Raw genomic sequence first — 14,795 nt, forward strand, 5'->3', positions numbered from 1 at the left:
ATCGCATTGCAACTACAGGGGAAACGATATGATAGGCAGCCTAGTCTTTGCAAGTCTGATTTGCAATGGATTTATTATTATAATGTTTATACTGATCATAATGTTCACAATTATCAGTGTGTTAGTCTTTTCAACATTTCATTGAGCAAAGGCTGTGTGCATTTAAGGAAATAGGCGCCTGTCTCTAATAAGCGCCTCGGCTATTAATTTAAGTTTTCCGGTATGCTTATTAATTCAMGATTATGGATACATTCTGCAACGACTTTATCTGGCTTTGAATCTGCCACAGAACATGTCAACAAGTTACTTCTGAATTGCTTGAATACAGCAGTACATTCTGACACCATGAATTGAAATAGATTTCACCTTGTTCATATAGTTGGGAGAAATTGTAAGGGATTAAACTTTTGACCTCCACCGGCTGAAGGAGAAGAGGATCTGGTAAAATATGGGTATGTTGCTAATATGATCTAGGTAGCTAGCTATTTGGCTCACTTCTTTGCAGAAAACTACCCTATTCATGGAACATTGTAAATATCTGACTGCTACTGGGAAAGTAGCAGTCAGACACAAGGCCAAAAACATAAATAAGCCAACAAATATTAGTTAAATAAAATATGTCCATCTATCTCATCACCTGTCGTGTGGTAAAGCTTACGTTGGGCAAGCGAAAAGACAATTAAAACAACGAATAGCTGAACACTGCAGCGCAATCAGGTGTAAGAACACTGACTACCCAGTAGCASCCCACTTTGTTGAAGCTAACCATCCTATCTCCTCCCTCAAATACATAGTTATTGAGCATTTTACCCGATCAAGTAGAGGTAACATTGAGACCCTTCTTTTACAGAGGGAGTCCCACTGAATCTCCTCCCTAAAAACACTGACCCCTAGTGGTTTGAATATTGAATTTGATCTCAGGTCCTTTCTATTAACAGTTCAACCCACACTGCATATCATGTTCCTCATGTCGATGATGCTCATTATGCATTATGTTTGAACCAAAAATATGAAATTAAATAATGAAACAAATATGAAAGTAAATGAAATGTAACAACAATGATTGTTGATATTAACATTATGTATTCTATTATTTCTAATCATGTTAACAAGATTATGTAAATACATTTCCCATGTATTCAACATCTTGACATGGTGTAAAATATGTTTAACAGTTCTACTTTTTCATCCCTCATTACCTTAATCACTATGACACACTGTGTTCATTGGCTGTACTAATTGCACTGTTTGTCTACATAACCTGGTTCAAGCATTTACCACGTAAACCTGAAGAAGGCATTGCATACCAAAACGTTGGTTGCTATACCCATTAGGGCTGGGCGATATAGCCAAAATATAATTTCACKGAATTTTTCAAATTTCTAACGGTATTTTGTTTATGAATAATAAAAGTTCTACATTTGCTTTATGAGTAGTGAGTTATCCTAGGGTGGCAACACATACATTCTAAATMATTTCAATGAGTCTCTTGCCATTCTGATTGTTTTATACTGTTCAATTACAATGCAACCGATTTCTGCATTTCCTGTACTCGTTTGAAATCATTTCCACACTGCCACGTAGAGCTGCATGATATGAGCAAAAAAAATCTTGGCCTTATTTTTAACCAAATGTTGCAATTGAGACTTTCCTTGCAATTTAGATCAAAACACTTGGGTGAAACTTTTGGAATAATGTAAAAAAAATATGATTATTCTCATTCTATCTACTTACAAGATACTAGTGGGCACTTTGAATAGATTGTTGTTTGACATGACAATTAATGAAAATGTCAAGGAGTTATTGTGACAGGGTAGCAACCAAAGTGTTAATCTTTGGCTACATTAAATGTTTTCTTTTAGCTACTACTTCATGTAGCTAACATATTCATGCTTCGCCTATTCCACTTTGATTTAGAAGATACATTTGCACAAACAACGTGCTGACTTAGGCCTACACCATCACTGGTATCAGGCTATATAGCTAGCTACGCTTGCTCTGACTCAGTACATAGATTGCGATTAGCATTAGTGGCTAACATGACTTAGTTACAACTTGTTAAGAAAAMACTTACTAGGTGTTTTCAGATGCAACAAACACTAACTAATACTAATTATAGAACGCTTGTGGATTTATATTAAGAAGCAAAGTGGAAACAGCATTGTTGTCATCCACATTGTTACATGTGKWGCAGTGACCATGCAGACTGAACGCAAGTGTCTCATACTCATGACTCAACAAATGCGCTCCTTGAGTGACAGGGGGTGGGGTTAGGTCTGTGTGAAAAGCGGCATGGAGAGAGAGAGCAGAGAGAGATGACTCAAGTAGCGAGGTAAACTATAAAAATAGACGTTACACACATCGTATCACATTTAACAAACCAAACATTCAAATACCGTTATAGAAGGTACCGTAAACCCAAACCGGTCCATGCATCAATACTGGTATATCGTAAAATACGGTATACCGCCCAGCCCTAATACCCATTAKATGTTTGGGAGAATAATTAATTGGTGCTACTTTATTTTTTTWATTTTTTATAGTTTACTCTCAGTCAGCACCTCTATAAAAATGTTTGGATATGCGTCAGTTTATGACTTTTACTTAAATAAAATATGGAACAGTAGATGAACATTTCGTTTTGGATCAAGGTAGCTAATAGCTAGCTGACAGCAAGGTGTTGGTTAGAGATGACGTGCAGGAGCTTGCAGGGATTTATAGTCTTGCATGATGTCTACTTTGATGCGAATTAACATTTTATAATATGAAAGTAAATAGAGACGAAATATCCTGATAAATGTCACCTTATCCGAGAGAATCTTATACAGTTATCACAATCCCACACCAAGGCAAGCCTACAGCAAACACAGATTTMAAGTGTTTCTAAAATCCCCTATGGGAAAAATGAATGGTGAAAAAACGATTGGAACCATTTCCGTGTTTGACCGCTGAGTTTTATGGGTATTATGCCAACATCACTGTGGCATTCTATTTGACAGGCACGTATCTCATCCCACCTCAACGTCCAAAGCTAATTTGTTATAATTCAATTGTGTGACCAGCGCAGACTTATTTGAGTGTCTGAGCTAGTGAGCTAGTTAGCAGACAGAGTGAGTGGCTGTCATTGCCTGGCCTGGCTGGTCTCACTGTAATGAGCTCCTGGGCTGTAAATAATTGTATTAACAGGATTAGAGAGTAGCCAGGTAATAAGGAGAAGGCATTTACTGGTGGATCTGACCTTTGGCCTTAGAACACTGCTGAGCAAAGATGTTGCCGTACCAAGAGCCAAGATCTGCTCACACAGCAGCAGGAAGATCTCCAACTACCCAACTACAGGCAGACTTCCAGACCTTTGAAGTGGAAATCTTGTAATCTTGTACAGTCCCGCCCAATGATGGACAGAGGCTAGCAGTGTACCATGCAGTGCAGATAGGGGATTAGCTACTGGAGATAAGTCAACAGCAGATCATATGGGCTCTGAATGACTTGTTGCTCTGGCACTGTCATTCATTAAAATGACATAAGCACTCATTTCATAATCAATCATGATGATGTCTTGGGATTACAAATCACCATTAACGTTCTATTATAAATCATTATAAAATGATTAACCTATTCAATTTGAAGTATATTCTCAACTGTTTTGTTATAAGCATACAAGCCGTAACAAGTTATAAAGCATTATACCTTTCAATAAAAATATATCTTTTTTTTTTACTATTTTCTACATTATAGAATAATAGTGAAGACATCAAAACTATGAAATAACACATATGGAATCATGTAGTAACCAAAAAAGTGTTAAACAAATCKAAATATATATATTGTTTTAGGTTCTTCAAGGTAGCCACCCTTTGCCTTAATGACAACTTTGCAGACTCTTGGCATTCTCTCATCCAGCTTCACCTGGAATGCTTTTCCAACAGCCTTGAAGGAGTTCTCACATATGCTGATCGCTTGTTGGCTGCTTTTCCTTAACTCTGCGGTCCAACTCATCCCAAACCATCTCAATTAGGTTGAAGTCGGGTGATTGTAGAGGCCCGGCTATCTGTTGCAGCACTCCATCACTATCCTTGGTCAAATAGCCCTTACACAGCCTGGAGGTGTGTTTTGAGTCATTGTCCTGTTGAAAAACAAATGATAGAGCCCCCAAGGGTGGATCACATCKGGCCGTGATTGGGAATCCCATAGYGCGGTGCACAATTGGCCCAGCGTCGTCCGGGTTTGGCCGGGGTAGGCCATCATTGTAAATAAGAATGTGTTCTTAACTGACTTGCCTAGTTAAAAAAAGGTTAAATCTTTTTTTATTTTTTTAAATAAGCACAAACCAGATGGGATGGTGTATCGCTGCAGAATGCTGTTGTAGCCATGCTGGTTAAGTGTGCCTTGAATTCTAAATAAATCACAGACATTGTCACCAGCAAGGCACCCCCACACCATCACACCTCCTCCTCCATGCTTCACGGTGGGAACTACACATGTGGAGATCATCAGTTCTCCTACTGTGCGTCTCTGGATGAGAGAATGCCAAGAGTGTGCAAAGCTGTCATTAAGGCAAAGGGTGGCTACCTTGAAGAACCTAAAAATAGAAATTTATATATTTGGATTTGTTTAACACTTTTTTGGTTACACATGATTCCATATGTGTTATTGCATAGTTTGATGTCTTCACTATTGTAAAAATAAAAAAAACTGGAATGAGTAGCTGTGTCCAATGTACAGTTGAAGTCGGAAGTTTACATACACTTAGGTTGGAGTCATTAAAACTAGTTTTCAATCACTTCACAAATTTCTTGTTAACAAACTATAGTTGGCAAGTCTGTTAGGACATCTACTTTGTGCATGACACAAACCATTTTTCAACAATTGTTTACAGACAGATTATTTCACTTATAATTCACTGTATCACAATTCCAGTGGATCAGAAGTTTACATACACTAAGTTGACTGTGCCTTTAAACAGCTTGGACAATTCCAGAAAATGATGTCATGGCTTTAGAAGCTTCTGATAGGCTAATTGACATTATTTGAGTCAATTGGAGGTGTACCTGTGGATGTATTTCAAGGCCTACCTTCAAACTCAGTGCCTCTTTGCTTGACATCATGGGAAAATTAAAAGAAACAGCCAAAACCTCAGAAAAAATTGTAGACTTCCACAAGTCTGGTTCATCTTGGTAGCAATTTCCAAACGCCTGAAGGTACCACGTTCATCTGTACAAACAATAGTACGTAAGTATGAACACCATGGGACCACGCAGCCGTCATACCGCTCAGAAAGAGACGCGTTCTGTCTCCTAGAGATGAACGTACTTTGGTGCGAAAAGTGCAAATCAATCCCAGAACAACAGCAAAGGACCTTGTGAAGATGCTGGAGGAAACGGGTACAAAGATCTATATCCACAGTAAAACGAGTCCTATATTGACATAACCTGAAAGACCACTCAGCAAGGAAGAAGCCACTGCTCCAAAACCGCCATAAAAAAGCCAAATTACGGTTGCAACTGCAGTGGACAAAAATCATACATTTTGGAGAAATGGTCTGATGAAACAAATACAACTGTTTGGCCATAATGACCATCATTATGTTTGGAGGAAAAAGGGGGATGCTTGCAAGCTGAAGAACACCATCCCAACAGTGAAGTACAGGGGTGGCAGCATCATGTTGTGGGGTGCTTTGCTGCAGGAGGGACTGGTGCACTTCACAAAATAGATGGCATCATGAGGATGGAAAATATGTGGATATATGAAGCAACTCTCAAGACATCAGTCAGGAAGTTAAAGCTTGGTCGCAAATGGGTCTTCCAAATGGACAATGACCCAAGCATACTTCCAAAGTGAGGCAAAATGCTTAAGGACAACAAAGTCAAGGTAACACCCTGACCTCAATCCCATAAGAAAAGGTGTGGGCAGAACTTGAACAAAAGCTGTTAGTGGCGAGGCAAGGGTACTAACAACACCTGACTCAGTTGCACCAGCTCTGTCAGGAGGAATGGGCCAAAATTCACCCAACTTATTGTGGGAAGCTTGTGGAAGGATACCRGAAACGTTTGACCCAAGTTAAACAATTTGAAGGCAATGCTACCAAATACTAATTGAATGTATGTAAACTTCTGASCCACTGGGAATGTGATGAAAGAAATAAAGCTGAAATAAATCACTCTCTACTATTATTCTGACATTTCACATTCTTAAAATAAAGTGGTGATCCTAACTGACCTAAGACAATTTTTACTAGGATTAAATTAGGAAAAAACTTGAGTTTAAATGTATTTGGCTGTGGATGTAAACACTGTATGTGTTGACAGAGGTTGTGGATGGGGCTGCCAGAGATATTTTTGGGATGGTGTGAGGTGGTGGGGTGAGGTTGTTCAAAAAGGGGAAAAATTTAGTTTTTTAAAATTAATTGTGTTGCCTTTGTGACCCAATTAAAAACAATTGTTCACAGAAAATGCATTATACCTTTAAGTAAAGTGTTACGACAAACTGATCAGGAATTAGGGGTGCGGTGACACATTGCTGACGATCCATTGATATAAATATGATCTATGCATGTAGATGTAACTAAACACACCCACAACAATGAGCCCTGGACAGCCATTCCCCTGACAGCCCTCTAAGATCCTTTTGCATCAGTAATGTGGCCTACAAGAAAACACACAGTAATGCGATCTTTTTGTTTCTCCTGTATCTAGACTACAAACAACACAGATTAGGCCTAGTTTAACCATTATCTGAATCGTTTTGGTGTTGTGGGGACAAAAGTTACAATGAACCTCAAGATGTACAGTACATTTAGGGTCGCTCCTAATTGAGTTGGTGAAAAACAAAAAGTACAACAGCTGGTGCATTTGACCTGGCCAACCTCCAAACACAGACCAATTACTGATTGGCATAGTGTAAAACTACAGATCTTATCTTGCTGGAGGRTACAACATGCCCTCTCCATTGTCATGATCACAAACAGGTGGATGAGTTTTAAAGTTTAGGCACAAACCTTTATTTACAAAACTACACATCATGACAAGAGCTTTGAAAATGAAAGGGTGGGCTATGTCTACATCTCATCTCCACATAAAAGGCACATCTGCCAAGTAGTATATCATTTCATAAATTAAATTGGAAAAATAAGCCACACATGACTAACCACACCATAATGATATGTTTGACTATTAAAGTAACTTTGAACTGAAAAAAAAGTCACTGACTCAAATTATTACATAGCGATAAACTCAGTCAAAATTCTCCGTTTTTTTCTGGACATCCTGTCAATTACACTGTATGAATTGACACTACTTCAAACTTGAAATAGTTTATATCCTCAGTATGTGTGGTAGGCAACTTTAATTTAATGGTCATCTGGTTGGTTGCTTTTTTGATTGCATAACGTTTTCTCCACCGCACCTACAGACTGTAAATGTAACTGGTACCACCTTTGCACAAGGAAAATATTTAAATAACACGCCTTCCCCTATTTTCCCTTTAAAAAAAGGATGAGCTGAAATCTCGCGAGCTCTATCCCCGTTTGGAACTCACGCTACCAGTCAGTATCTTAATGCTTAACTGCAGTGTTGGTTGCAAGGAGGATGCAATGGGAGTCTAGGAGGTGTTGCACCAAGGTCAATGCAGCATCCACTCTAAAAAGCACCGAAAACATAACACCGCGGATTTTATTCGCTTTCGTACAAGTGTGCTGAAAGCGAGAGGACCGTGAAGCGTTTTGAAGACGCGTTAGCCAGGGCTGAAAGTTGATGCCTTTTTCTCTAGTGTATATAATAGTGAGGCAACTAGCAAGCCATCCTTCTCCATTCGTAGCTCTCCGCATGTCTGTGGACTACCTTTTCTCAATTCGGATGCACCGCGTTTCTGTTGGAGCGAATATCCAGACGGTCTTCCACCACTTGGGTGGTATCAGGAGTGTTCGCTGACTAACTTGATGTCGGAAAGAACTTGGGTTTAGCAGCAGTGTGGCTTTGCTATTGTACACGAGTTGTGCTGGACATTTAGCTAGCTAGGTTTGTCTCTGCAAGRTCGTCCATTCATCAGTAATATTTGCAATGTCAGCGCCATCCTCCACGCCTCCCGCTCAGGAAGAGAACCAGGCGCCAGAAAATGAGGGACTGACCGTGAATACAGGTTTGAAGCCCACCGGCCCGACACCCAGCCCGAGTCGGTTCCAGGTGGACCTAGTGGCTGAAGCAGCCAGCGCCGCTGATAAAACGCCCAGCTCGGATTCCACGCTCGCATCTGGCGACAAAGCCAACCCKGAAGGTTCGGAGCCAGCGGCGGGTGGTGAGGCAAAAGGCCGGTTCCGAGTGGTGAACTTTATGGATCCCAGTGGAGCGAGCCCACCAGAAGTAGTGCCCGCTGAAGGTTTCCAGAATGGAGACACCGTAATGAGCGAGGGCAGCCTGCATTCTTCGACAGGAGGCCAGCATCACTACCACTACGACACCCATACAAACACCTATTACCTGAGGACTTTTGGCCACAACACCATCGATGCTGTGCCTAACATTGATTTCTACCGGCAAAGTGCTGCTCCGCTGGGGGACAAGCTGATAAGACCCACCCTTTCGGAGCTGCACGACGAACTTGACAAGGTAAGCAACCGCGAATTTAMGTTTTTGAAACGGATGCTAGAGCAATAGCGCGTGCTTGGACAGATGCCACGTTCAAAACAACTGGGAACTGCGAAATTTCCGACTTCCGTGCGTTCATGACAACTGGGGGAAAAAGGAGCTCTGACTGGGGAAATGTGTTTGAATGGTCAAACAACTCGGAATTCCGAGGCGGGAAACCCGGGCCTCTTTCCAGAGCTAAGACTTTCCGATCTGAAGATCACTGACGTAATGATTCGACCTCGTTTTTTTTCTTCCGATTTCCCAGTTGTCTTGAAAGCAACTTTCTTTTTGCTAGCCAGCTTTCTGTATTTAGTTGTAATTTTGACATTGTTGCGGTCAATCCTATATTGTTCCGTGGCTCATTTTGCTCATTTTATTGCGCTTGTTTAAAATGATGGCTAAATTGGCAACATTGGTGAGACGTCAATGTGTGAAAAGGAGTTTTGCGCATTCTTCGATAGAAACTCATGTGAATAGGATACACGTATTCGTTGAACTTGAATAGTGTGGAACAGAGTATTTGGATAGAGGTCGACTGATTATGATTTTCCAACTCCGATAACGATTATTGGAGGACTAAAAAAAGCCGATACCGATTAATCAGCCAATTCTTGTTTATATATTTGTAATAATGACAATTACAACAATACTGAATGAACAATGAATACTTATTTTAACGTAATACAAAAATAAAATCAATTTAGTCTCAAATAAATACTGAAACATGTTCAATTTGGTTTAAATAATGAAAAAACAGAGTTTGAGAAGAAAGTAAAAGTGCATTATGTGCCATGTAAAAATGCTAACGTTTGAGTTCCTTGCTCAGAACATGAGAACATATGAAAGCTGATGGTTCAATATTCCCAGTTCTTCAATATTCCCCATTAAGAAGTATTAGGTTGTAGTTATTATAGGAATTATGACGCGTCAACTATTTCTCTCTATATCACTTGTATTTCATATACTTTTGACTATTGGATGTTCTTATAGGCATTTTAGTATTGCCAGCCTAATCTCGGGAGTTGATTAGGCTTGAAGTCATAAACAGCGCTGTGCTTCAAGCATTGCAGTAAAGTGCTGTTTGAATGAATGCTTACGAGCCTGCTGCTGCCTACCACCGCTCAGTCAGGCTGCTCTATCAAATCATAGACTTAATTATAATATAATAAACACACAGAAATACGAGTTTACTCTGGGCACGCTTTTCATCCGAACGTGAAAATGCTGCCCCCTATCCCAAACAGGGAAATATGGTCAAAACCGGAAACTATCATTTTGAAAACAAAACGTTTATTCTTTGTGAAATACGGAACCGTTCCGTATTTTATCGAACGGGTGGCAACCCTAATTCTAAATTGCGGATACATTGCACAACCTTCAATGTTATGTCATAATTAAGTAAAATTCTGTCAAATTAGTTAAGTCTTTGTTAGGAAGAAATGGTCTTCACACAGTTCGCAACGAGCCAGGCGGCCCAAACTGTTGCATATACCCTGACTCTGCTTGCACAGAGCGCAAGAGAAGTGACTCAATTTCCCTAGTTAATACTGACTGCTAACATTAATTTATTGTAACTAAATATGCAGGGTTAAAAAATATATACTTGTGTATTGATTTTAAGAAAGGCATTGATGTTTATGGTTAGGTACATTTGTGCAACGATTGTGCTTTTTTTTTGCTAATGCGCTTTTGTTAAATCATCACCCGTTTGGGGAAGTTGAAGTAGGCTGTGATTTGATGATAAATGAACAGGCACCGCATTGATTATATGCAACGCATATATGCGACGCTAGCTAAAGTAGTAATATCATCAACTATGTGTAGTTAGTTTTTTTTATAAGACAAGTTTAATGCTAGCTAGCAACTTACCTTGGCTCATTGCAGCCACAAGGTCCGTTTGACGCGGCACTCGCGTAACAGGTGGTCAGCCTGCCACGCAGTCTCCTCATGGATTGCAATGTAATCGGCCGTAATCCTCGTCCAAAAAAGCTTGATTACCAATTCTTATGAAAACTTGAAATCGGCCCTAATTATTCGGCCAATGCCGATTTTAAATTTTTTTATTAAAAAAAAATGTACATTTAATTTTTTTACACATCTGTCAACCTCTAATTTGGATATCAGATTAAGCAGCGCAGAGAACGCACAGTTCAGTAAACCAGAGTGAATGCTTTTTTTACAAAGTAGGAAATAGTCACTACAGGAATTGACAATCAATAGGATGTTTTACTTAGGCCATAGTAAAAACATATTTGTTTACCTAGCAATATGTCTGTATCTGACAGTTCCCCACTTGAGTAGGGGGACCACATTTAAAATACCCAAATGCTGACAACAAGATGATTTTGTGGGACAGTGTAGGCTACATTATTAAAAAGATTTTGCAGCACCCCCCACTCCCTCAAAGTTTGTACTGACAGATGTAGCCTATTGATGAATATACCATTATAGAATATGGATACAATACATCCTCCAATTGCAACATCTGCCTATGCCCACACACATGTTGCTGGGAGTGGTGTTGGAGGGCCAGTAGGAGGCATCCTTTCCTCTGGTCTAAAACAATATCCCAATGCCCCAGGACAGTGATTGGGGACATTGCCCTGTGTAGGTTGCCGTCTTTCGGATGGGACGTTAAATGGGTGTCCTGACTCTTTGTGGTCACTAAAGATCCCATGGCACTTATCATAAGAGTAGGGTTGTTAACCCTGGTGTCCTGGCTAAATTCTCCATCTGGCCCTCATACCATCACGGTCACCTAATCATCCCCAGCTTATAATTGGCTCATTCATCCCCATCCTCACCCCTGTAACTATTCCCCAGGTTGTTGCTGTTAATGAGAATATGTTCTCAGTCAACTTACCTGGTAAAAAAACAATGTAACTAAGTTAGGCATGCCTAACTTCTAAATGGGCCATGGCATCATCAGTCACTTGTAAAACGTGAACAATTATCATTCACCAGTGAAATGTCAGCTGCGTCTGCATGCCAAATTTTTGATATTAGTTTCATAGAAATACCGTGCATTTGGGAAATATTCAGACCCCCTTCTCCCTTTCCACATTTTGTTACGTTAGAGCTATATTCTAAAATGTATTAAATCTTTTTTACCTCCTCACACACAATACTCCATAATGACAAAGCYAAAATCGTTTTTTAAAAACATTTTTGCAAATGTTTTAAAAATTAAAATAGGTATTCAGACCCTTTGCTATGAGACTCAATTGAGCTCAGGTGCATCCTGTTTCCATTGATCATCCTTGATGTTTCTACAACTTGATCGGAGTCCACTTGTGGTTAGGGCTGTTAAGGTGACCGTATTACTGCCACACTGGCGGTCACGGGTCATGAAGGCAGTCAAATTTCACATAACCGTTTAGTTGCGCTAATTAGGCTTCTCCAAGCTCAGATGGTTATTAGTAGCCACCCAAACTTGCTAACTGCCTGGTACTCAGCACTCTTATTGTCCCTCTAATCACTCTGAAATCAATGCAAATGTTATCTAATCAAACACTTCATGAGAGCTCATGTTGCGCAACATTTCTATAGGCTATGCAATTGCGTGAGAAAACCGAGTGATGGCCTCTATTAAAAAGAGGATCCCATCAGCTTTCTGTGAGCTAGGCCTACTATATTTATTTCTAAACTTTCCTAATATTAAGCACATTGCTTCTCTTTATAACAGGAGTATAGCATACCTGGCTGGCATGAAAATTAACCATGGGGAAAGCATCCTCCATTCGCATTTTAAGGGCATAGATGCACCTTTTTTCCCATGGTTCATTTGGTGAATGATAATGGTCCATTCTAAATCAAAACACATTTCACATGTTATTTAGTATATTTAAAGATCTAGATTAAATCAAGAATTGTGTGGTGGGTGACAATATTAGCCTATCACTTGTGAACTTGATTTTCAAGTTTGGGGAAGGTAATTTTCACCATTTAAAAATGTTTTATAATAAAAGCATTAGATGGATAATCGCATTTGACGTCAATTTTGATATTTTTCCCGCTAATGGAACGTTCACGCTTTTATCCTACTGCCGTGTGTGCATTGCTGAGCTTATAATGTGAAGAATTAGCCTAATAGTTTATCAACATTTTAAGCCAAATGTTCTGATCATTTGCATCAGCCTCATTACGTAAAAAGTTTTTTTTTTATGCTAGTGGTTGTATTAATTTGGGATCTATCGCATCCCACAACTGTCCCACACTGTTTGGGATATTTATTCTTCACACAGAATAGAATGGTCAACTTTTGTACTATGGGGGATAGTAGATTGACATAGGCTAGTGCTTTTGCTGTTTGTTAGGCCTACTCATCTTGTAGGGTGACAAAAAGTAAAATTGGACAGTTCTTCCATTGTCTTCAATATGCACTTCGGCATTAGATAAGGACACGCGCAGTTGCGTCCCCGCTGTGTCTGTCTTCACTTGTAGTCTGTGAGAAAGACCCGATCATGTGACAGAGAGCCGAGTGAGAGGTGCTTCGCAGCATGCAGGGAGAAGGGAATTCCAATTATTATATTCAGCCCAAGGGCACAACGGCCGCAAAGGCATGGATTTGGGGATGCCACCGGGAAATTAGTCATTACAGCCTGCGCAAAAAACAAAGCAGAGCTCATGTCTTTCATGGGACTTTTTTCAAATCATCATTAGTCTCATCATGCAGCCTTAGAATGTATTAAAAATCAAGACATATAGACCGATGTTTGTATCACATCTAAAGTTACAGAAATAACTCAAATGAAATGTTTCTTTGTTAACCGCTCAACACAAAATAGTCGCATGTGCGCACTCCCGCACCAGGCGCGACTCCATCACCATCATTAAGTTTGCAGACGACACAACAGTGATAGGCCTTATCACAGACAACGATGAGACAGCCTATAGGGAGGAGGTCAGAGACCTGGCCGTGTGGTGCCAGAATAACAACCTATCCCTCAACGTAGCCAAGACTAAGGAGATTATTGTGGACTACAGGAAAAGGAGGACCGAGCACGCCCCATTCTCATCGACGGGGCTGTAGTGGAGCAGGTTGAGAGCTTCAAGTTCCTTGGTGTCCACATCAACAACAAACTAGAATGGTCAAAACACACCAAGACAGTAGTGAAGAGGGCACGAAAAAGCCTATTCCCCTCAGGAAACTAAAAAGATTTGGCATGGGTCCTGAGATCATCAAAAGGTTCTACAGCTGCAACATCGAGAGCATCTGAGAACCCAGCCACCCCAGTCATAGACTGTTCTCTCTACTACCGCATGGCAAGTGGTACCGGAGTGTCAAGTCTAGGACAAAAAGGCTTCTCAACAGTTTTTACCCCCAAGCCATAAGACTCCTGAACAGGTAATCAAATGGCTACCTGAACTATTTGCATTGTGTGCTCCCCCAACCCCCCCCAAACCCTCTTTTTACGCTGCTGCGACTCTCTGTTTATCATATATGCATAGTCACTTTAACTATACATTCATGTACATACTACCTCAATTGGGCCGACCAACCAGTGCTCCCGCACATTGGCTAACCGGGCTATCTGCATTGTGTCCCACCCACCACCCGCCAACCCTTCTCTTAAGCTACTTCTACTCTCTGTTCATCATATATGCATAGTCACTTTAACCATATCTACATACTACCTCAATCAGCCTGACTAACCGGTGTCTGTATGTAGCCCCGCTACTTTTATAGCCTTGCTACTGTATATAGCCTGTCTTTATACTGTTTTATTTCTTTACTTACCTACTGTTCACCTAACACKTTTTTTGCACTATTGGTTAGAGTCTGTAAGTAAGCATTTCACTGTAAGTTCGACACCTGTTGTATTCGGCGCACGTGACAAATAAACTTTGATTTGAATTGTTTGGAGAAAATATCCTCTTTTATTCAGCTTTGTTCAATTGTATTCTTCATACTATAAAAATAATGCCATGGAATTCTAAGCAAATCTTTGATAAATGAATTAGTGTGGCCCATAGCCAGATCAGGGCCTAACATAAGGACAACTCAGAGTATGCTATTCTGTTCTTCTGAAATAGACTACATGTTTTTGATATCATGTTTCTAAAGACAAGTCTAAAATCAATAATGGATTTACATTGCCCTCAGAATGTATTCAGACCCCTTGACTTTTTTCACGTTAGCTTTATTTTTGAGGATATTTTTTTTTCTTCATT

The 14,795-nt window shown here is 40.0% G+C and overlaps 1 protein-coding gene across 2 annotated transcripts in view; it reads left to right on the forward strand.

Moving 5' to 3' along the window:
* The first annotated feature begins 7,401 nt into the window (after window positions 1-7,401).
* The window catches only part of LOC111963819 (solute carrier family 12 member 2-like), a 117,334-nt gene continuing 109,940 nt past the window's right edge, over window positions 7,402-14,795 (forward strand). For both annotated transcript variants that reach the window (XM_023987361.2, XM_023987362.2), the window contains exon 1: window positions 7,402-8,600. In XM_023987361.2, the coding sequence (XP_023843129.1) occupies window positions 8,055-8,600 (546 nt within the window). In that variant the 5' untranslated portion in view covers window positions 7,402-8,054. The remainder of the gene's footprint in view (window positions 8,601-14,795) is intronic.

The sequence above is a fragment of the Salvelinus sp. IW2-2015 genome, linkage group LG5 (assembly GCF_002910315.2).
Source record: "Salvelinus sp. IW2-2015 linkage group LG5, ASM291031v2, whole genome shotgun sequence".
Classification (NCBI taxonomy): domain Eukaryota; kingdom Metazoa; phylum Chordata; class Actinopteri; order Salmoniformes; family Salmonidae; genus Salvelinus; species Salvelinus sp. IW2-2015.